General features: G+C 32.8%; 2 protein-coding genes across 2 annotated transcripts in view; one reads left to right on the plus strand and one right to left on the minus strand.

Annotated features, from left to right (window-relative positions):
• The window catches only part of LOC145248915 (sex peptide receptor-like), a 1,158,544-nt gene that overhangs the window by 924,315 nt on the left and 207,810 nt on the right, over positions 1 to 26,419 (minus strand). The window contains exon 2 of the mRNA XM_080110699.1: positions 3,183 to 3,383. The gene's annotated coding sequence lies outside the window, so the exon portion shown is untranslated. The remainder of the gene's footprint in view (positions 1 to 3,182; positions 3,384 to 26,419) is intronic.
• Positions 4,822 to 7,853, plus strand: LOC145248717 (uncharacterized). The gene is made up of 2 exons (XM_080110368.1): positions 4,822 to 4,832; positions 7,400 to 7,853. Exons 1-2 carry the CDS (start codon positions 4,822 to 4,824, stop codon positions 7,851 to 7,853), a joined length of 465 nt encoding a protein of 154 aa, XP_079966494.1.

Genomic DNA, 26,419 nt, shown 5'->3' on the forward strand with positions numbered 1-26,419 from the left:
AAAAAAAAAAAAAACAAAAACAGCGAACAAACGTAAAACTTATTTAAATAAGAAATCGGAAAAACAAAAAGCCAACGATTTGTGGCTTCGTTATCGTGCTATACAGCATATCACATCTTTTTCTTTCATTTAACGCCTAATCCCAAAAAATTAAAATAGAAAATATTTGTTCTGCTTTAATTTCTTATTTTTAAGGTATTTATTATTGGAGTATGATGTAATGCCTTGGAGATATCATTTTTTGTTGTTTTTGCCTTTACACGACATTATTGACTTTTGCTAATTAAAAAGAGAAATAATAATATCTATTATGGAATATTTTAAGTCAGGAAGCAGATACAATCAGACAAAATCATCTGGTAACATCACAATAAGAAATAACGCAATTCGTATTCCATCATTTTTGGCATTTTCAATGTATAGGAAATATATCAGAGTATTAGTACAGTATCCTCTTTATTTTCCGCTGAGAAATCTCTGTTTCTGCGTAATTATTGTAAAACAAATACATATGAGAAATACCGTAAATATAAAAAATGTAATATAAAAATAATTGCCATTTTACAATGCATTGCTAAGAAAGGTGCTATTTTAAAAGGAACGCTGACATTCGTATAAACCGCGAATCTAGAAGTTTATTTTACTGGAAACTAAATAAACTTAAGTAAACCTAAACTAAAATGACTGTATTTATGAGACTCTGTGTAATATAATAGTATTACAAGGATTAATTTGGTGCATATAAGGGTTTATGATTTTAAACCTAGTAACCCATGAGAAGAACGATTCTAAGCATTAACCGAACAAACAATCATGCATAACCGAATGTCTCTGTTTTCTAGATCATTAATGTCAATATCTTAATCACGTTTATTTTTGATTATCCACTTGAATATATTTCCTAGTTTATACGGAGCAGTCGTCACATTTGTCGAAAGATATATCGTTCCAATTTCTCTGGAAAAAAATACTAAGATTTGCATTTTCGAGTTAAGTTTCTTTCTGAACTGGCATACAGCTCGAGTTAAACAATGTAAGGAAGGCGGTTGCAATTTTTCTTCGGCCTTTATTGGCGACACAGGTTAAGATTATAGGCACCCCGGTTTTTATACAGTCATTTACATAGCGGATATATTGCCAAGAGTAAAATCCAAAAGCAATCCTCTAGTTAGATTAGAGGGATATAAGAACGTGGAGTTATACTGAATAAATTAAAATAGCGATCCTAAACTTTAATATCAAAATCTTTGGAGCAGCATCCTGATCCAGTAGCTTCTTTCGATGACTGTGGATGTAACGCTCGCTCTTGCTGTAACTGTCCCCTCCCTACTGTATACGTAGTCTTTTCATGAAAACATATCTTTATTTGTGATAACTGTCTTTCGTTCTTGTTAGCCCCTTACATTAAGTATCTTAAGGATTTGTTTGAAGTGATGTCATTTAACGACAGCCTGTTTGGATTGGCAAAAAAGCACTCATCTATAGCATCTCACTATTTATAGCCATCTGTAAGAACATAAAAAAAAGTTGGTTAATTATATTTGTTTTATGGAATATAAACAATTTTCGGGTTATTTAATGCCAAATCCAGTTAATTTGAAGAGAAGTTTTTAATAGATTTTTTTTTTAAGTCGGGTTCTATTCAACCAATAATTGGGAGCTTAACAGGCACTGCCACCCCAAGTCAGAATGGACCTGGGAGCTATGGCAATTAAAGTGCTTCTGCACAGTCTCCAAAGCCCTCAAACTGGGGCCTCACCATCAGATATTGTTTAAGGCCATATCCAGGACATAGTAAAAAAGGACTAACATGAAAATAAATATACTATATTAAAAAGCTATACTTATATTAAAAAGCTATACTGATATTTAAAAGCTATAAAAAATGGAAATGATATTGTTGAAAGCGTAGATAAAACGTGTTATTATCTGGGGTGTCTAAGCACATTATTTTAATAATGAATTGTTTTTTAGTGGATTCAGCAAACATATTGTATAAAATATTATTTATGAACTCAGCTTTGGTATAATAAGAGATTTCTTACTATTAAGTCTGCGTGTTACAAAATCCGGCTATTTGAAAATATAGGTACACTAACATAAATGCTCCGAATATTTGTGTTGTACTATTTTTCATTTCATGTAACTAAATCATGTTTTACAAACTGAAAATCGATAAAGAACAAAAATTATCTAGAAAAGAACCAACCAAAACAAAATGAGTAAAACATATGTAGATATTCATAACTTTAAGCAGAAAAAAGAAACAATTTACAACTTATTTGTTTCCACATTAGATAGCTTGAAAAGTGATTTTGCGTTTTAAAACAAAGCACTAAACAACGTAGCACATTTTTTGTAGCATTGACTGTAGTAGTTTTTTTTAATGGATACATATCACCGAATTAAGTGACACTAAGTTGTAAATAAAGTTTTCATCTGAACTTGACATTGTCTTTGCTCTCATCATTAAAAGCACTGTATTATTATTGCATTTCTAATTCCAATATAATTAAAGAAAATCAAAGTTACATTTTGTGTTTAAAAATTCTTTATATGAATGTAGTACAGTCGATAATATTGCTAAATGAACTAAAAAAATATCAATAGGTTATTCCACGTAAGAGTTCAGTTACTCTTTGTATAAGGTGGTGTCTTTGTATAAGGTATTGCCTAAGCATTGAAATGCACATAATATACTCCAATCATTCCGTATCTCTCTCCTTTATGCTAAAAATTCTAATATAAATATTGCTTTATAATAAAAAATATACAGACGACCAACCGATTTCATTTATTTCATTATTATTCACTCATATCTATCGCTTGATTTATTTGGAATAAGAAATATATAGTACAATTAGAACAATGCAAATATAAAAACATGATATTTTTCTTTACACAGTGTTTGAATCAATGTAAAATATATTAATATAAAAGCAATCTTATATTTACTATAAAACATGCCATATTTACTTAAAATACTTAACTTATTATTTTTATTACTATTTGTATCATGAACAAAGCTTATGGTGAAAACCTTGTAAAACAATAACAAATTCGTCCTAGCTAGTCGTATATTAAATTTGCCTTAATGGCTACGTAGCATCACATGCATATGTTTAAGCCCACGCAGTATGTGGATTTTATTTAATCAGTAAAAGAAATACTGTTTTACTTACTGACCAAGCTGTTCTACTTGTCTCATTTTGTCCGTTATATTTTTCTCTCCATCTCGTTTTGTACACTCCTCACGTCCCCAGGCCAAACTAAGCAGCAACGAGTTTAAACTTAAATGTCAGGACAGCTGTTTGCCATCGAAGTCGACTTTATAAAAAGTAGTGATCGTCACCAGAGTTTAAACAACGATCGGTGTCTGGAACCTTAAATGAAAGGAAAAAAGAGAAAATACAGATTAGCAAATCATTTCAAGGCAGTCGAGTCACAATTTATTTACCAGCCAATATAGTGGACTTGGCCCCTTTTAACACCCACATTCGACGATCACTTTTCGCTGAACAAATCCGAAACCGAACTCGAATAGGGTTCTATGAATTATATTGCCCATGATTCGTTAGTATTGCTAACAAACAAGAGCAGCCGTTCATTCCTTCTTTTTGCGGACTATATTCATTTTCATAGTCGTTGGTGTTTAAAAAAATTTCGGCGGACTCGTTCTTTGGCCTTCTTCATATGATTAACGACGACAAGGTAGGAAGTGTAACTGCAACAGGATAGGAATTAACCGCGACGGGAAACAAATGAAGACAGCAGTTTCAATCTTACCCAAGCAAACCAGAGGACGTATTCGTAAAACGTAGTAAGACAATAACTATGAAAAAGTCAGTGATTTCTATAAGTATAAGTCTGCAACTAGAAGGAATACCCATATTATGAACCCTCATCTCAAATAATTCCAACTAAATTAATAAATAAATAATAAGAATAATACTATTCGGTACAAGCCGACAATGGTCCGCCAGATAAAAACACAAAATTGGATTTGTAAGACCATAAAACCTAACGTTGATCGCACTGCAGGGTTCATGGCGCAGTAGATATAGACACTGAGTCTCTAAGGTTCCAAGTGAGCATTGTCTCCAAAAAGCGGTCATAGAATGAGTTGACCAAAACGTTGTAAAAAGAACAATTATGAAGATAAGGATAATAGTCCGCCAGAAAGAATAAATGCACAAATTATGAAAACCTTATCGTAAATGATATCAAGTATAATTAAAAAAAAAAAAACAGTGTACCATTACCCTATCAAATAACGGATTAACTTTTTAATAGCTTATATACATATCTACAAAGGCTTGTTACGCGAAAAGGGGCAGTGTCCATTTACAAATAATGTTAATAATTTATCTTAGTGTCTGCTGTTTATAGCTTTGCACTGTGAATTAAATATTAAATAAGCTAATATGCCCAATTAATAAAAGTAAAGAACGTAATAAATTTTTATATCTAAGTAAAATATAGAAATATAATAAATATAACTGGGACCATTGAATTAAAATCATTATCATTAACTCTACTTTACTTAATTTGAATATTCATAAATTTTTATACTGATTTTTTCATGCCTTAACTGTTTATTATTTTACTTCTTAATTGTTCTTTTATTACTACTACGCTCTTGGAGTTCACACTCAAGTCATCAACAAAAATGAAAATTATTCGTGGTTTTGATTGTAATTTCTGTTATCCTACACCTGCTTCGATGGCAATTGCGTTATCACAACTGCTGCCACACTATTACTTCCTTCCAGGCAATTATCAGAAGTTGCCACTTGAATCTTGGTGACAGCAAGCACGTTCATGACGATAAGGTAAGCTAATAAATCTTTGATGATGTCACGTATAGGAAGAGGCTAATATGCACAAGCCATGATCATTGTCTCGTACTGGAATGCACCCGTGTCGTAAATTTATGACAACTGTCTTTTCGTTGCATTGTTAAAAGATGTCGTGGAAATTAAAAAGGAAATATTAAAACCGCACATATTTTCTTTTGTAAAAGAGAAAGAACACTCACCCATGTGGATACAAAACGGATATTTTAATCAAACAAAAATAGCAAACTAAGTGACGCTATTTTTATTAATAAAAAGATGCACGATGTGATTGTTCTTGTGAACATTTAGTCTCATGTAATAGATTTGGCTCTATTTGTTCGTTTGAGGTATATTTGAATATGTTATTTTTTGTTCGTTACCATTATTAAGCTGTAAAAAAAATTACCCGACAGAAATAGGAATTAAAGAGAAAAGAAATTATCCGTGTTCAATCGGAGACGACGAAAATTCTGTTTTGTTCGCTTAATCTTAAACTAAATGATGATAATCACAATATTGTTTTAAACAATATTATCGGCAGATCTTTTAAATATGTTTTGGCAAAGGGATAAATTTATTAAAGCAAAATTAAAAAGAAAAATGTCAATTACAAATATTTAACAACATGTTTCGTGTAGTATTATGACTGCTGTTCTCATCTTTCCTGTTTATCTGCCAACGATTCAGCCGATGTAACCTCCGAACTGCATCACATACGGATTTCCTAGTTCTGAAAGATAAGCTAATGAGAGCCGCAGGTGATATCGTTAGCTAAACTATGCTATGAATACGAAAATTTAATAGAATATTAGACATATGTAAGAATAATACAATCCTCATCAAAAATACTCCGAAACATTCAATAGAATTAGCCAAGTGATTTTTTCTCTTAGTTTAATAAAAATATAAAATAAACAATATTTATGCCCAATCAACTTTATTCTTTGATTGCTGTTTTAATTTTTCAATTCTACTTATCTTATTTTTCTTTATATTTTATACTTCTATACAAACACACACACACACACACACACCCACACACACACACACACACATATATATATATATATATATATATATATATATATATATATATATATATATAACCACTTTTTAAATTTGAACATAAATGCTTATGTATATATATATATATATATATATAACATCCTTTTTAATATATACACATACGTATAGATGTATATATATATGTATATGTATATATATATATATATATAAACTGTGCCAATTGCTTTATTGCTGATTAGTAAAGTATAAATATTTCTGTAATATACATCACTATGAAATGAAAATTGTACCATAAACGGGCTGCTTTTAGTTTAGTTATTTCCCAAGATAATAACTAACTTACTCGCATTATATTTATTATGAAAGGCATGTTGCTGCCAATCGCTTTATTGCAGATATCTTACAATGTTAAAAAAATCGGGCGAATAAAAGTTATCGAAAAGCAAAGGATAGTTGCTGAACTCGGAGAATAATCATATATCAATAATTTAGCCACGGAGCTGGAATGGGATCCAAAAAAATTTGCTGAATTTTTAAACACCCGAACACTAAATTCAGAAAAAAAATAATGGCATCAGAAGAAACCTTTAATGTCCTAATATTCGGAAAATCCGTAAAGAAGTCAACCGAAATACAAACGGCACCAGAGCTTTCGGTTTTGCAAAAGCTTGAATCGCTCCAAGATTGAGACATGCCCTAGACAATGTGTAGAATTAGATGGCAAGCAAAATCAAACCTCTTCCTATGTCTCCCTTTAGCGAACAACATAGGGGAAAACGAATGTCTTGGACACAGAATTACATGAAAATGAACTTCATACAGGTTCTATTTAGGGATGAGGCCTATGCTACTCTTGACGGTCCGGATAGATGGACCAAAGTTTGAAACCCGAACGAAACTCACAAAGTTCATCGCCAACAAGGAGGTGGAGGCATAATTTTAGACCGGGAATCATTGGTGAGAAGTTGGTTAGAGTATTCCGAGCGCTAGAGGGTGTAAACCTTACGCGCAATGCGTACACGGACTTTTTGGATAATCATTTGACGAATGGCTAGGGGGCCTATCATTGTCACGTCGGTTTCAGATGAATTTTATATATGACAATGTATCACATATTTTGCTTAGTGCGACTGCATCCTACCTTAAATGGATGAAATTCGTTTCGGAAACTCTCATGACCTGACTATAGTGTTCTCCAGGTCTTAACCCCATTTAATATCTATGGTAAATATTGAAAAGAGGGGTTTATGAATCTATTTCGAACTTAACTGATTGATATAATAATTAAGTGAATGAGTTTGTGCTACAAAACTGATACTGTCAAGAATTGTAAGTGTCAACTGTTTAAGATTATCAACATCATGAAATTTGGAACAGAGGCTTTGTCGTTTATTCATAATATGCTCTGTTTTTACATTAGGCTTCTCAAATAAGGATTGGCATACATTCATGTGCAAAAAAACGGGGCAAGTGTGAAAGAAGGTAGAAATCGATTTTTCAATATTTTTCCATGAATTTTTGTTATCAATCAACAGCTCGACACCCTCCCAAAAGGTCAGCAAAGCCATTCAGCGGTCAACCAGTGGAAAATCGCCAGGTCAAGATGCCATCCCAGCTACGACTAACAAGTCAGGTGGTGCAGCTGATCTGCTTGTATCAGATCATGTGGAGGAAGGGAAACTACCACAAGAGTTTAAGGACGCCACACTCGTTCAAATCTATGAGCAAAAAGGAAATCGCCAATCCTGCAATAACCACCGAGGTATCTCTCTCCTGTCCATAGCAGGAAAGATCTTTGCTCGCATCCTCATCAACCGCTTACTTGGTCAACTGGAACAGGGAATCCTGTCGGAGAGTCAATGTGGTTTCCGTGCCGATCGGGTAACCACTGACATGATCTTTGCCGCCCTTCACCTTCAAGAGAAATACATGGAACAGCACCGAAACCTTTACACAACCTGTATCGACTTGACCAGGCAGTCGGGATAGTATGTGGAAAATAATGAAGAACTTCAGTTGCCCAAGTACTTTCATCACAGTAGTTCGTCAATTCCATGAAGGCATGATGGGGCGCATCCTTGACGGCGGTAAACCCTCGGAGGCTTTTCCGGTAACAAATAAAGTTAAACAGGACTGTGCCATTGCTTCTACACTTTTCAGCTTGATGTTTTCTGCAATGCTGTTTGACGCGTTCAGCGACCAATCATCAGGCATAAGCATTAAATTCAGAACAGATGGAAAGCTGTTTAACCCAAGGAGACAGCAGGCGGTGACAAAAGTGAAAGAAGCAGTGATAAGTGTCTTTCCTTTTGCTGATGACTGTGCCCTCAATGCCAGCAACGAGCGAGAAATGCAAGACCAGATTAACAAATTCTCCGCAGCCTGTGATAACCTCGGCCTCACAATTAGCACAAAGTCTCAGTCAAGGGACAGAACCTTCAAGCGGTTGAGACCTTCACCTATCTTTGCAGCATCCTATCTCGGATAGCCACAATCAATCTCGAAATCAACAACAGAATCGCCAAGGCAAACAGCGTATTCGGGAGACTCAGAAGCAAAGTCTGGGAAAGGAGAGGAATCATCATTGATGCCAAGCTGAAGGTTTACAGAGCAGTTGTACTCACCATATTACTATATGGCTCAGAAATCCGGACTACATATAGAAGGCACGTAAAAATTTGAAATACTTCCACCTGATATGTCTCCGAAATCTGTTCCATATCAGATGGCAAGACAAAGTCCCTGATACAAAGTTCCTGAAAAGTGCTAATCTTCCTAGCATAACTACTACCATTCGAAAGACTCAACTGAGATGAGATGGTCACGTCTCCCTCATGCCAGATGAAAGAATTCCAAAACAACTCCCGTATAGCGAGCTGTCCCACGGGAAGCGTTCGGTCGGAGCACCAAGAACACGCTATTAGGACACACTCAAAGTCTCCCTCAAAGACTTCAACATCAGTAACGAGTCCTGGGAATCGCTTGCATCAGACAGACCTCACTGGCGTCACCTCATCAACAAAGGAGCTGAAACAGCTGACGAGAGAAAACCCTCAAAGCAGAACAGAAGCGTGCAACCCGCAAAGTCATAGCAACAAGCTCTGTCCCCACAACATCTGCTCTCCACTGTCCAACTTGTGAGAGAGCCTTCCATGTCCGGATCGGCCTTACAAGTCATCTCCAAAAGCACAAAAACAATACTTCTACTCAGTGATGTCATGGCCATCTTCGACTTAGAAGAACGAACACAGCAACTGACAATTTCTATTTTGCAGATCATTATTATTATAGCATATACTGATAAGTGGAAAAATTAATCCTAAAAATGGAAAGATCGCATCTTGGTCAGAATATAAACAAAAAACGAATTGCAGGATTAAGGCAGTCCAAAATGATTTACAATCAGATTTTTTCTATATTTTAAGAAAAGAAAATGGGGGAATATATCTTTCTGTAGTGAAGCGAATTGGTCAAAAGTTCCAAGTCGAATGCTTGGTCAAAAGGGAAATCTGGATCTGGTCGCCCTAAAGCATTCACTTTGAAGGAAGACCACACGCTTTAATTACCTGTTTTGAAGGATTCGGAAAAAAACTATGTAAATCATAGCACAGAATTCAAAACAGGGGCTGGAAATCCTCTTCCTTAATATATTATATCGAGACGAATGAAAGAAATGGGATGTTCTTCTAAAAGGTGTGCAAAGAGCCGATTTGTATCAAAGAAGAACATCAATGATAGAAAGAGATCTTTCTCAGATTAATGCAAGAAAGCTACAAACTGGTTCAGGAATGTTTTCAGGGCAGATGAATCAAGATTTTGTCCTTTTATTGATGCTTTCGATGTTCCCGAATGGTGCAATCGAAGAACTGGAGAAAGATTTATACCAAGTTGTATAAAAACGACAGTTAAACACCGGAATGGAGGGATAATGATACGGGGAACTTTACTGCAGCAGGAGTGAGGAAACTTATTAGATGTGAGAAGTCTATCAGTGCAAAAGAATACATTCGAATATAAGAAATAGGGCTGTTACCAAGTATCCAGAAGCTGGAAATATCTTAGAACATTTCTTTTCAAAATGATAATACCCATACGCATACTGCTAAAGTCACAAAAAATGTTTTTCTGATAATTCAATTGATGTGCTATTTTGGCCAGGTCATATCCCCGATTTAAATCCAATCGAGAATATTTGGTCCATAACATGTCGTGCATTGAATGGAAGAACTTTTTCGAACAATAACAAACCGTGGGAAGCTGTGCAATGCTGTGCCAAGCGAATGGAATAGCATCCCCTCTTCATAGTGTTCCACTTTGTTTGAGAGCATGTTCAAAGGGATTGATCTTTTAAAGAAATCGAAAGGGAATGGGATTCCATCCCAAGAATCTATTAAAATAAATACCTTGTTCTTTGTTATTAGTTTCGTTTAAGGTAGCTGTTAAATTGTTCTTTGTTCAATATAGCATTTACTGCGATAAAATATATAAAAATTGTTTGGTCAATTATTTTTTGCTCACGAGTGTATATAAAAAAGGAAATATATGTAAAAGAATATATATATATATATGTACAAATATATATATATATATACAAATATACATATATATATACAAATATACATAAACATATATATATATATATATACAAATATACATATATATATTCAAATATATATATTAAAATATATATATATATATATATGTATTCAAATATATATATGTATTCAAATATATATATATATTCAAATATATATATATATATATATATATATTCAAATATATACATATATTTGAATATATATATATTCAAATATATATATATATCCAAATATATATATATATATATTCAAATATATATATATTCAAATATATATATATATATATATTCAAATATATAGATATATATTCAAATATATATATATATATATATTCAAACATATATATATATTCAAATATATATATATTCAAATATATATATATATTCAAATATATATATATATTCAAAATATATATATATATATATATATATATATATATATATATATATATATATACACAAATATATGAGACGACAACAACTACGGATGGTAGTGATGGCTGAGAATGCAGTGAGGAGATTCGAAGTTCCTATCCGTCGCGCTTACCACCTGACGAAGGCCAGAGGAATTAGTTGGCCGAAACGTTGTGGATAAACAAACCAATAAAAGAGGAAAGACAACAACTAATAAAAATGAGAATAGTAGTCCGAAATAAAAAATAAATTAATATATATAATGCTCATCTCAAAATGAATTCCAATTAAGTTATAATATATATATATATATATATATATATATATATATATATATATATATATATATATATACCCATCGGTACGAACTCGACTATGGAAGATCAGATTATAAATAAACGTTGATTAATAGGATCAAAGAATCCAACCACGATCGCCCTTCGGGGCCCGTGGCGCAGTTGATAGATACGTTGAATCTCTACAGTTCCAGATGAACATTGTCTGAAGATAGCGGTTTTAATCCCACCCAAAGCGTGCCAGAGGTTTACTTGCCCAAAAATGTGGTGAGACGACAACTACTACGGATGTCAGTGATGGCTGGGAATTCAGTTAGGAGATTCAAAGTTTATATCCGTCGCAGTTATCACCTGACGAAGGTCAGAGGAATTAGTTGGCCGAAACGTTGTGAATAAACAAAACTATAAAAGATGAAAAACAACAACTAATAAAGATGAGAATAGTAGTCTGAAATAAAAATAAATTAATATATATATATATATATATATATATATATATATATATATATGCGTTTGTGTTTTTGTGTGTGTTCAGATTACTAATATTTCCTGTATCCAATTTGTTGGATGGGCTGGCGAAATATTATATAAGCTTTACAATTGGTACATTGTATCGTTTAATGTACAATGATGGCGGATTTAATACACATTTTATAGTCTAAACGTGTATTGGTTTCATAAGTTTTGCATTTTTAAAGTCATAATTAAGAACATGCACGATAACATGATTTCACGTAGGATTTTATTCTTATTTAGAAAATTTCTGCTGAATTGTATTTTCAACGCGATCGCAGACCCCGGAGTATACATAAAATTGTAGAGATGTATCGTTTCTTACGCAATACAATTTCCATTACGCTATTATTTTATGTGTTTATGGAATATAGTAAAGTAGCAAAATAGCTTTATTTAAATGCCTCCTTGTAAAAGGTAACACATGTTGCCACACGTTGTGTATGTCTACCGAATCTTATTTAAATCCCATGTAAAATCTAAATCTATAATGAGAAAGTACACAGATTTGCATCCGTTTTATTATATGTAATCAGTAGAGATGTGACAATTTTTTTCGTTGTTTTGACTCTCGAGTATATATCCGACAGTAAGGCACACTTAATCAACGGAGTATTACACCATTCTATATAAAAGCATATACGATATTAAGGGATCCATACTGGAGAGTCAAAGCAATGAAAAGATTATGGTGTTGTCCTAGCACTAGTAATCAGTTAATTATAACACATATACGAGCATTTTGGATTAAAAAAAGCCTCCGATCAGACTAACTCACGTGTTTGTTCAGATTAAATATATATTACTATATCTGTTGCTGTTTTCATTTTACTAAGTGATTTAGATTATAATTGAAACAAATGGAAATGTAATGTATGCACGAGGTAATACTGCTAACAAATGTTCGTTTATTAAGATTTAAATCTGTTCATATTATATTATTACAAAAGAAAAGTATTCCGTGTTGCCTAACAGATATGTATAAAAAATACGGTGACCATGAACAGAAATTGATATTTATCTCTGCCCTTTTAAGTGCAAATTTTAAGTTTATATTATATTATCAACTGTCCGAGCAAATTGCGTGAAACTTTTTTTGCATGGAAAGTAATCAACGATTTACCAAAACTGTTCTAACAAATTACTAGCTTTTCATTTGAGCGATAGTTTCTTCGTCAGAAATGCAGGCAGATGATTAGAAAATAATCACGTGCTTGCAAACATATCTCTCTGTAAACACCAATCAACTTGGCATAAGGTTTCTGTATCGATGTCAAACGGACAGGCAGAAGACACTCGATAACTATGATTTTTCCACGCTCATAATTAATAAGTCATTGTAATTAAGGTTACATGGGTGTCTAATTGTGTAATTAATCAGTTGTCAATCTGCTAGGGGATTACAAACTATGGGTCTTTAATCGCAGACCTAATGATGATGATGATGATGGTTATGTTGTTGATTACGATGACTTTATTATTATAGATAGTAATTCTAATTTCGTTTATCAACGTGTCTCGGGAAAGAGATGGGATTCGTTTCCTGAGAATTTCCCTCAACCCCGGCTCCAAACCAGGAGCTTCAAAGATCAAGTTTTTTTCTAAGAATGTGGATGGTACCTAACAGAGGTCTGAAGGCCACCTAAAATATCGGGGATTTGTATTTTTCAACTGTCTTTCACTACGACTTGATACTACTACTACTACTACTACTACTACTACTACTACTACTACTACTAATACTACTACTACTACTAATACTACTACTACTACTACTACTACTACTAATAATAATAATAATAATAATAACGTACATCAGTGCAGAAATGTTAATAACAATACTTGAATGTAAAATAAGCCTCTTAATCAACGAACCAATACGAACCATACAAAAATTGCAATGAAAACATCGAAACAACACAAAGAGAACTACCGTATGAATCCAATGAATATAAAGGTGTAAGATATCTTATTAATCCATGTACAGAAGGATGGAAAGTGTGGAAATGAAGATTAATGCCCTGTTTTACGATCTGAAAATGCAGAGAGCGTTAAGCACATCCGGAGACTATAACCACCCAAACTTTCTAGAAGCTTAACGGTCACTCTCCGTGAAGAAATTAATAGCAAATGGATGTTGCCATATCGCAATATAATTTGCTATCACTATCGAAAAGACAACAAAGACACAAACACATACAAGGTAAGTCCTTCTCGACTCACATTGGAGAAAAAAAACGAAATTTCAGTCCAGATTAACAAGTTGATCTTTTAAGAAAATGTCTTTTTAGGGTTTTGAAACCCAATGCTGCTCGAAGTATACTTTTATGATTTGAAATCCGTACGAAACATTTGAAATAAAAATATGATAATGCAGTACTACGTTTTCAACAATACAGCTAACATACTTATTTTGTGCAACGGTTTTCTGTATTTTACTTCTGTCGTAGAACTGGTCAGTATGTAATCATGGAAACGGTGAAAGTAAATCTGCGTTACATTTTTACAATTATATACGGAATCTAATTTCAGAAGTTATTATAATCTTAAAATGTACACAACATTTAATATTTAACTGAATTTTACAATACCGATAATTGACAACTGGTAATTGCATATGTATAAACGCATTTCTTTCATGCTTAAAGAAGTAATTCGAAGGCGTCTGTTTTTTAAGACCCCTCGCTATTAGATGACATATTCTAACGATTAATTTGTCTAGCGCTAGTTCATTTCGATAATACAACTCTGATCTGTTACATCTATTGATTTATATCAGTGTATTCTTATGCTAATATGATCACGGTTATCTTCGAATATATTAACGCACACTTGATAAGGCGGATAAAACTAAAGTGGCATATCTAGATATATCCACGATATTTGACTGTACAGGCATTCATTTCTAACAAGGAAAAATGAACTCGTATGGTATTTCTGGAGAAACAGTTGCTGAAATACGAATTTTAGCTAAAAAAATACCCAAATATTTCTCGGTGAACGTACATGTAAACGACGATAATAATATTAATCTGTTGCAGGATTGATATTGGCCCGATGTTATTTTTCTTACTTTCATATACTCACATTCACCCCAAACAAGTCATGTTGCAACTGTAACGTAAGGGGCTACTAATTGGGGCCATGCCTAAGAAAGATTGATATGTCGGTTTACGTTTTAATTGAACTTCTGCATATCAGAACAGTTCGGGAAGCAGGTAGCAGGAAGGGAATTCCAAAGTCTTCTATGGAATAATTTATTAGAGTACCTATTTACTATGCCTCCCGACGGGACAGAGTTAGACACCAGGGTCGTTTTTTAATGTGGAGAAAAGGTACAAAAATAAAAATTGTCTCAGTCGTGAAGGACTTCTCCTCCACCGAAAAAGAAAAAGAAATAGAAGGGCAGCATCTGAAGAACAGACACCACACTTTGATCTTGTCCCGAAGGCCAAGTAATTGTAGAGTAGCAAACTTTCATATATTTAGGGACCTCAACAGTGAAGGAGTGTGATTTTATTGCTAAGCCGGTTTGTTGTGGATATGTACGCCGAGGGGGGCACAAGTAGCAGTGTCAGAAATTTCGTGAAAATAGTGAATAATTCCACCCCATCTTTCCAAGCTTATAACTCCTCGAAAAATGTAATTCAAGCCCTAATTTTTTTTTTCAATTAAAGGAGTAAGGACCAAGGTTTTATTTAAAAAAAAAACAAAACAAAACAATGTGTTTTTTTTTTTTTTAAAAAGGTTTTAAACTTCGGACTTTACAGGTAAATTTCTAAAAAACTGATTTTTTTTTTGTTTTAAATTTGAATATATTATTTATTGACCTTTTCTCTTCAATTTGTGATATATAAACCTATTAAACATAAATTAATTATTTACTTTTTAATAGACATTTCAAAATGAGAGGCGTAAATTATTCGACCCCCTATCTTTCTAAGCTTATAACTCCTCGAAAAATGTAATTCAAGCCCTAATTTTTTTTTCAATTAAAGGAGCAAGGACCAAGGTTTCATTAAAAAAAAAAAAAAGACAAAAAGAAAAAATGTGTTCTTATAAAATAAGGTTTTAAACTTCGGACTTTACAGGTAAATTTCTAAAAAACTGATTTTTTTTTTGTTTTAAATTTGAATATATTATTTATTGACCTTTTCTCTTCAATTTGTGATATATAAACCTATTAAACATAAATTAATTATTTACTTTTTAATAGACATTTCAAAATGGGGGGGCGTGAAAATGGGGGGGCGTGAAAATGGGGGGGCGTGAATTTAAAAAAAACGTTTGTCTAAAATATTATATTCGGTTTATTGGAAAGAACATAAAATTTCACATTGACCCTGAAAATATCGTAAAAATAGAATCAATAGAAAAATTTTGATAGATTTTTAAAATTTAAAAATTTAAAAATATTGAGTTTAAAAATTGAAAAATATTGAGTTCGGAAAATTCATTACTGTTTTAAAAAAAAAATAAAAATATTTTTATTACTTTTAAAACAACTGTAATAGTTTATTTTGGAAGTATAATCCATAAAGAAAATAAATAACCCACTTTTAACAGAGAAATTACGAGATTTTTATATTGTATTCGCAGTTTCGTGTTAGGGGTGTCAAAAATTCCTACAAAAATTCTGATACTGCTAGGGCACAAGTGCAATATGTTCATCAGCGCACACTTCATTAAATACTTGTAAAACATGCACATGGGTGCAATATTACGGCGGTGGGACTAGTTGACAAAGTTGAACCTATTTGATTTCAGGCCTTTTCTGGGCCTTATCCACAAGGAGAAGGCTAATGCTAGATATTCCAGCCAAGATGTGGCCACAATACTCGATACATGGGCTAAAAGTGGCCTTATAGAGGTAGAAGATACTCTCAGATGTAGCCAGCTTTTTAGCACGATAGATGTAAAAACCTTCCTTGCAGCAGTTTTCGCAATGTCCGGTGATTACATTAATGAGAGTGAAATATTTGTAACCGGTGCGACATATAGTATTTAGATCAATTTATTAAGCGCTGACGATGTTTATATATTCTTGAACGGTTACAGCTGAAGGATTTGCTGGAAATGGTAAGCTTGAAAAATTTTCATAGAAATTATTTCGTTGTTTTCCTATGGCGTCCAAAGTTATACAGAGAAAAAACCGGCCAGAGGCTATTAATATAGAGATAACATGCACAGTAATTACGGATTCCTCGAGGAGAAATAGGACGCATCATGTCAAATAGTAATCGCAATGACTCGTTAATGTATTCATGACATCCTAAAATGAGAACATTACTAATTAAAGCATAAAGGCAGGGTATATGTATAGTTCTAACAAGATGTAGCATAAATTGAGACAGCTCTTCGTGTTAGATCACTAACTTTAAGCGGTATTGATCATGGTTAGGATTATATGGGTCACTATTCGAGAATTTAAGGGGGTGTATTTGGTCTACGCTTATCAAAGCATTATTTTCAGAATTTCACCATGCAATTTTAATCATCCACTATCGATACAAGTATAAGGGTTTTGGGGGAATGCGAAACATTTATCACAATTACACGTGCGTCAACCGTCACAAGAATTATTCATTGTTTCTGGTAAAATCTGTTGCCACGTTTTCGAAAACATTAAACGACAGGTCGTGTAATATTTAGTTAAGAGGTCCGTAAATGCAGAAGAAGTTGATCTTTGTAACGTGTATACTGGTCCAAATACATATGCAGTATCCATACATTGTTTATGTTGAAAATATTTAACACATTTAAGAAAAATGAATTAATGAAGATACGTAACTATTATTATCCTCAAGACGATTCTTCAAATATCTTCAAATTTAAAAGTGTATATATATATATATATATATATATATATATATATATATATATATATATATATATATATAATCATCCACAAACGGTAACATTTCGCTGTTTAACAGCCCATCAGTGCGGCTGGACAGGCAACTGGCTACAACCAGGTTCGAACAAGTTATATATATATATATATATATATATATATATATATATATATATATATATATATATATAAAACTTGAGTTACAAAAACACTTGTTCTTTACATTGGAGAAATTGGTTAAAACGCTTTCAAGTCTGAGCTAAAATAATCAAAGTAGGTAGAGGAATATAAAGTATTTACTTTTTAAAAAATTAAAATATTTTTACAAGTGTTAAATATTGACTTAAAATCTTACTTGGTTTTCTTAACTGAAACTAGCTATCTACTGTTCCGCCGCGTTATTTACTCGAATCGTCATCCATAACTATTGTGTTACTGAGTTTCAAGAATAGTGTTTGATTTAAGTAGATAATTCTAAACGTTATTCGACATGTACTTATAAATCTTGATGAGTCCACTAGTCAAATAATTGAAATGATTATAAAAAATTAACAAAATGTAATTCTAATTATTACAGGTTTTTTTTTGAATATCAATATTTTATCAGTGACAATTACCTTAAGAATATGCTGATATATTAAATTGCAAATATTATAACTGTTTTATAAACGAAATACATAATATGAATCTCTTTTTATGTTTGGTGTGTAAGTTTTGAGCAGTTAGGTTTTGAAACGTATTTGATCGTAAGACATAGAAGTTCAAAACATTATAGAAATAAAACACGAGAATAAAGATTATTGGGTACAACTAAAAAGTATTTCGATAATTGTCTATTACTATATTTTCTGACTCGTTTCTAACGAATAAAACAAACGAAAGTGATTAAGATATTGAAACATGGTTGAATATTTGTTATATAAATCGACACTGTAACAAATATTTATACAGCTCAGACTCTCTCTCTCTCTCCCTTATATATATATATATATATATATATATATATATATAGTCTTTGAAGTTTTTAACATTTGAAACTATACAAAAAATTACTTTTTATCATTCGTTAAAAAAACCATCTAGTCAGTAAGTCCTTTAATCACCTGCAATCACTGCATCAACTCTCTCGAATTTACTATAATACCAATTTTTTTATTTTTCTATTTTTCAAGGGATCATCAGTTGTTTACCATGAAACACTGTTTCGGGGATATATATATATATATATATATATATATATATATATATATATATAGAGAGAGAGAGAGAGAGAGAGAGAGAGAGATATGCTGGCAGGAAAATTCCGTGTTGCCCGGGATTGAATGCTGATCTAAAAATGTTTCACATTCCAATGCATTTATTGTAACCGAAATCCGTTAAATCAGCAATTATTTAAATGAAATTTATTTCGATGAAACAATCGCGGTGCATGGCGGAGGGGGGCAGCTTCTCATTGCTTCCCGTAGTGACTTAGTCTACGATACGTTGTAGTTTACATTGGACTGTAAAGAAGCTACGGTAATTAAAGCAAATTAATTTTTATATATAATTAGCCTGAATGCCCGGCGTTGCCCGGGTGTTTGGAGGTAGTCCTAATAGGCAGCCAGGCCCAAGCCGTACCGCGAAGCAGGAAAAGAACATGAAAAAAAAAACTGTTGCACCCATGGTTAAACCGGAAGTGATGTATGGTTTAAATAACGCATAGTCATTCGTAAAAAAAGATGATGACTTTGGAAACTATCGCCCAAAAATAAAATGACCTCTTTCCTGTAGAAAAATGTCCAGTTGAGAGTAAAGGGATTTATGTTTTTGGCCAAATTTTCAATACTTGTCGTTCGAAATGGGGAAGCTTCAAAACGATACCGATCCCGTGAAAATCTGTCGCCTCTGTCGAAAGTTTAAGGCAGACATGCAAACGTACATGTGTACATACATGCATTAAACATACGACGCAGAAATATATAATAGATAACGATTTTTAGAAACGACTTCATAAAATCAGCAGCACATTCAATGAGAAATCGGTCAATTCGCATAGCAATGGGCAAGCGCAAACTGTGTCAAACAGTTAGAAACCTTTCATGAAATGCATAGTGTTCTACTAATGGTTTCAATAAATAATTTTTTTCGACGGTCGAATAAATGCCGAAATTTAAAATAATAGTGCGTTAATAGGCATACACATATACAGCCGTTACGGTGTGCGAACAAATATGATTAAATAGCACACACATCCATAAAAAAATGTACCCAACTACATAAAGATCTGAAAAAATATAACTATATAATATTACGTTTTTACATGTCAATTCAAAACCTGTAAGATAATATAATCTCTACAAGTATGTAAATAGAACTTTGTGTGTGTCGCTGTGTGTGCGCCTGTTTTTATGGACTTGAAAACAACGTGGCCGATTTTTATAAACGTTATAATGTAGTGGTAGTGTTCTCAGATACGTTTTTAAACGGTATGCTTTCGGGAAATATCAATAATCGATAATCTAAAGTAATTCGATAAAAGGAGGGGCAGGGAATTTTTACCAAAGCTAACACCTTGCACAACCTGACATCACGAGTACATTTGAAAGTTTTATTACCACGCAAACCGTAAGGTTCAAATATAAATTACGCAGTGGACTGTTTGATATAACAGGAGCGATTTCGAAATGAATGTTTCTGTTTAAAGCAAAACCGACCTTGTGTTGTCATTTTAATTATATAGCCATTCGACTACAGGTCGAATGACTCCCTATTTAAGATCGGGTGCACCTCACCATGTTATTTTATTTTTTATTATAAATGAGTGCAATTTCCAATGAAAGAAGCGGGGACCTTAAGATATTTTTTTATTTTCCACATTTATAAACCAAACATCAATCAGAAGTAACTGTTCGAATGGGTTCATCATCAAGACTATATATCAGCTAACGCGATATTATAAACAAGCACAGATGGAATTTGATGAACGACATTATCATTATTATATTTCCCGTTAGTTTTCTGCAAATTAGCCAAACGGTAAATCAGTTCTCGTACCATATAATCATCAATAGAGAATTGTATCCATAATAATACATACGCAGTATAAATAAAATAGCATGCTTATGATTATTGTATGACCTGCCAACGCCGGGCAGCCAACTTTATATATATATATATATATATATATATATATATATATATATATATATATATATGTATGTATGTATTTAACACATCGACCAATGAAACGATCGAACATTGTATAATAATGTGTGGATATGAAATAATACTTTAAACAACTAAACTAAACAATGTTTTAAAAAAAGAACAACAGACGCCCACGGACAACATGGTATTTAATCACGGAAAATCCCCTTGACAAACTACAACATAGTTCCGGGCTAGGTTATTTAGACGAGATCCGGAAATGCATTCAATTTTGTAACATTCCAATTTCCGGCAGTTTACGCTGATGATTTGCGACAGCGTTTTCTACGGCCCTTTGTGATTTCGAAAACGAGATTGACTATATAGCCATGTCATAGTTGCTAACACTTTCAGCGTACATTTAGATAATTTATTGAGCATTTGTTCTTTCGACTAGGCATGTATATGTGTGTGTTTGATGTGTAAATATGTTGTTCATATTAATTTGTATATGCATACGTGTATATACAGATAATACGAGCAGCTCCATACGGAATGAAAAGCATTATTTGTATAGATCTTTCGAATTCATTGCTTTCTGAACTGAAGTACAATGCGTTTTTATAGAAAAGATGTTGACTCATTTCCATACGTCTAAAACTAAACTTTACCGATTTTAAAATCAATGTTTGAATCTGAACTGCTACTTCCGTTTCCTGTGTGTTACCTCTTATCAAGTCCCGAAGGCCAGCTGAGGTCAACGTTTAATCAATGTTAGCTGATGGTGTAGTAATCACTTCTATTGTGAATTGAGTAGACTTATATTATTTATGAGGACAGCTAAAAAGGCACTTGTTTGTCTTGTATTTGGATATTACCATGTTGTACCTAAATGGGAAGCATACCAACGGAACAGTGTTCAGAAGGCGTTCATTTTTGGGAAGAGCGGCGTTTTCATGGAATCTGCTTTTACACTTAGGCATGGATAGAAGGAGGCGGAAGCATATATAGTGGTTTTAGTTAGTTGAGTGTGTTTTGTGAAAGTTTGGAAAAGAGGGGCCATAGATTAATACTTAGACGACCATTTTCTATGAAAATAGAGATAAAGAAGAGAAAGACTGATGGCGTCTCTTATGTGGGAAAAAGGTTGCAGGAAAGAAAAAAAAGGTATCACCTACTAGGTTTCGACCAGTTTAGATCTATGGCAATGTCAGAGAGGGTGGGCCTAGAGGGTCGTTCCCACATATGAAAATGCTACTCCATTTAGTTCTAGTATATTATTCTCTGCAGATAAAACTCTGTGCTCAGATGAGCTTCTATTATTGTCACATCTAGAGGATTTTCCTGCTTTCCCAAAGTAGGAGACCATTTTCGAATCAACAGGAAAGGACACAATCCGTACCTTATATCAATTTTTGTCTAAAGAGATAATTAAAGTCTATCTTACTATAAACGTTTTTATGCTAGTTGCTTGAGAGTGTTTCAATCTCCCGACCCCGCTCTTAAAAATATCCGTTAGAAATATAACGAAGCTTGTGCATAATATATACTTTCTATAAATGAGAACTTGTTTACATAAATGGTTAGAATTTCCACAATATCTTCAGATTTTTTTAAATAATATATATAAGCAAAACTAGCTTAAATGGTGACATGAAATATTCCTGAAAAATCTCGCTAAAATTTTCTAAATCCTTTCTTCAATGGAAATATTTACCTCTATCTCCATATAAATAAAGCAGCAAACGTATGTGTGTGCAAATATCTAACAGGTACACTCTTTAACTACTAGTCACATAACACTGAAATTTTCAGGAAATAATATCCATGCACTAAGAGTGGTTATTGGCGAATAATATCTTTGCTACACGCATGTATATCGAATATATACATAAAAAAATACATGTTTTATTTTCATTAAACATTAGCTGACATTTTGGTTTTGTATGCGCATGCGCGTACATTCGTTTTTTTCCTCACGCTGGAACGTTCGGTTTTTGTTTAAATGTATTTATTTCAATTCTAACTGATGACACCAACTCATTTTTTCATGTCTTTGTATTGAAAAAAATGTAATGGCACGTACATTTTCCTAGCGGTTTAAAATTTGTAAACATGAAAAAATACTATATATCTTTTTTACGATCTCATATTTACGTTATTTCATGAATAATTTTAAGGGGGTGACACACGAAATACGGACCGTTATTATTTAGAAAGTCATTCTTAATACGGAGAGGGATGGTATTATTTACACTATTCTGTACTGTCACCTAACAATTTATTAAATAAAAAATTGACATCTATTATCCCTTTTTTTTGTTTAGTATAAGTTAACATTAAGAATCCGTTTCTCAGTCCAATTTCTTAATTAGTCTAGTGTAAAGCAAGTGTTACCTAATCATTACCTGCACCTTGAAGTATTTATTTTTTGAGTAGAATGAATTTTAAATAAGGTGTCTCTGCAGTGTAGAAACCATATTAAAAAATACAAACAAGTTATAAGGAAATCGTGTATTTCGAAAAACTGCTGAATCTTTACCGGAAATGACGTCATGTGATAATGATGAGAGGGAACAAGCCAGATTAAGTTTGCTTTTAAAAGTAATCTGGAGGCAACCAGGGATTACCAAACCTTCATTTTTTAGGTGAGGTCGGGGTGTGGTGAATTAGTCGATGTTCATTCTCCCAAGCATTACCACCACTTTTTCTATTTATGGAGAAGTGGGCCAGTAGATGATTTCGCATAAATGCAGCATCGGAACAGTTGCTACACTTAGATATTAGGCAACAGGCAGAGTAAGCGTAATATAGTTTTCTACCAGGCATTACACCCTTCTTAAAAAACATACAAAATAACCGACACAGCATATATTTTAAGAGGTGAGAGGGGGAATATGGAGTAAGTTCCGGAAATGACTAAAGCAGTTTATGATCTCCAAAAACTTTATTTCATATATATTTTTAAAAGAAGTAGAGATGCGGAGTCACGCCCGGAAACAGCTGATGTAGTTTACGATCTCAAAATAACTTTATTCCACATATACTTTTAACAGTGAGAAGGGGATTATGGGGTCAGTGTGGAAAATTTCTGAAACAGTTTACGATCTCAAAATTATTTTATTTAATATGTATTTATATGAGAAAGGGGACTATGAAATCAGTCCCAGAAAGGGCTGAGGAAGTTTGTGATCTCAGATATCCTTTATTTCATAACTACTTTTAAGAGAGGGGTGATATTAGGTCCGTCCCGGAAATGGTTGAAGCAGTTTACGATCTTAAATTTTCTTTATTTTGTATCTATTTTTAGAGAGATGGTATGATATGGAATCAGTCCCGGAAATGGTTGTAGAAATTACGATGTCATATTTACTTTGTTTCATATATATTTCTTTATAAACTGGGAGAGGGAAAACTGGCCTACGGAATACGGGCTATGCTGAAATAATGACATTATTTAGAAAGCCATTCTTAATATGGGGTTATCTTTTTAAGAAATCTGTACTGTCACCTAACAATTTAATAAATAAAAACTTACATATGAAATACGGACCATGCTGAAATAATAACGTTATAATTTAGAAAGGGGTCCTTAATATAGGGAGAGAAGCGTATTTTTGTAAACCATTATGTACTTTAACTAAACAACCTATTAAATAAGAAACTGACATACAGAATACGAACTGTGCTGAAATAATATTTACATATTTCTTTGGAAATCTGCTAAGTCCTATTCTAGAAATTATAAGATTTCGCTTAAAATTATAGTGTCAGTTGTGTTTGTTGTGGGAAAAGAAACACAGTAATGACGAATTTTCTGTTGAAGCAAGTGTTACCTATTCACAAACCAAGACAATGTATTTAAGTATTTTGTTGGAAATTTTAATAAATCATCTTCTTACAGTGAACTCATTTTTCTTAAAATTATAATGGCCTTGGTAAGAAGAGAAATTAGTTCATATAGGCTGTACAATACCTGTCGAGAGTATGTTAAATTGTTTCAGATATATATTTACATTACTCGTCGGAAAGTTAAAAAAATAATTTGTTATATGTATTGTACATTATCTATCTGAGGAATTGTAAAATTATTTAATATTCATGCTGTTAATAACGTGTCCTAGGGAAGTTAAAATTGTTTAATACATAATTTGTGTAATTTTTTTGCCCGAGATCACAAATGTTATATAGACATAAAAAAATTCCTCTCTCCTTAGAATAACAGATGTGTTCGAATGTAATTTTTCTCAGAGTTTTATTATACGGCCCTGAGCAACGCCGGGTGGGCCTGATAGTAATTAATATATACGTTACTACAGATCGCCCTGAATTGCCCAGTCCTCAAATACGCTTGAATAAAATTTTTGATGAATGCAAATTTTGTATTTATTATTAAAATAGATTTGACCCAATATATAGTAATGCTTCAGAAAGTGTCATAAATGACTCGTGCGACCCCACAGAAAATCCAAACAAAACGTTTAGCTTGCGATTTACTTTTGCCTTGGACGTTAATGCCTGAGCTATGAAGACATGTTTGCTGCATGAAAACATGAACCAATAGCTATTTCATTGGGTATTCATATTCGTAATGCCATCGTTCGATTTAACCTGAAATTTTCATGAATGTTAAACGTTCTAAATGAGGCGTAATTTCCTATTAATATACCATAAACATTTCCATGGATCCAGACAGATAAAAAAGTACTTGTGTAAACGGTGATTATAACCGCTTAATTAACGATCTTTTGCTGTGAGATTTTTTTTTAATGTTGGAATGGATCCAAACAATTTCTAGACAAGAATTCATGTGTTACTTTCGGCATATATATATATATATATATATATATATATATATATATATATATATATATATATATGAGTGTGCGTTACTTTTTTACACTAAGTGGTATAAGCTCCTATATATATATATAAGTGGTATAAGGTCCTATATATAAGTGGTATAAGCTCCTATATAAAAACAACAAATATATATAGTTTTTTTTTTCTTAACAGAATATGCAAAAATATTGGCGTAGTTGTTTTAAGGTTTACGATAAGTGTACTGTACTTACTCAGTTGTTATTTGATAGCCTAGTTACTAAATTTGATTGGGTTGCAGTTTCACTGCTGTCGCTAGTGTAACTTCCGATGCAGCTGGATTGTGGGAAGACAAATTAAAATGGGGACTGCTAAGCACGAGGCTATAGGCGTATTTGAGTTCGACAATTCAAATTAGGTTGTCACGCTGCAACGTGCTAATGTGAGAACATTTGACGGTATGTTAGATAGTTTTAAGAGGTTTGACGCATGTCTAAAGAAAAGAGTCCTGGACGACCACGTTTTATAGAGAACTAACTGGAGCAGCTCCAGGATGAATTTTAGAGGGCCCATGTAAGTTAGCACGTCGGACAAGTACTCAGCTTGCCGTTCCTCACACAAGTGCCTGGCATTTGTTTAAGTAACGATTACACATAAAAGCATACAGCTAAGTGATGCCCAAGCACTTACTAATGGGGGAAATGTGATACGGATAATATTCCGTGAGTCAAAGCTGAAGCTGGATGCAAGAGATTAAAAGCTTTTCTTCACGTGCAGTTTTAGTTTTTAGTGACGATACGACTTCAAATTTGAACTGCAGAGTTTATATTCAAAATGTGCATATTTTTGGAAAAGACCATACACATAAAACCTTGGAGCATATACGAGATTACCCTAAAGGGTAACGATTTCTGAGATGTGTCTTAAGAGA

This window comes from Euprymna scolopes, chromosome 27, assembly GCF_053919585.1.
Source record: "Euprymna scolopes isolate OS-2025 chromosome 27, ASM5391958v1, whole genome shotgun sequence".
NCBI lineage: Eukaryota > Metazoa > Mollusca > Cephalopoda > Sepiida > Sepiolidae > Euprymna > Euprymna scolopes.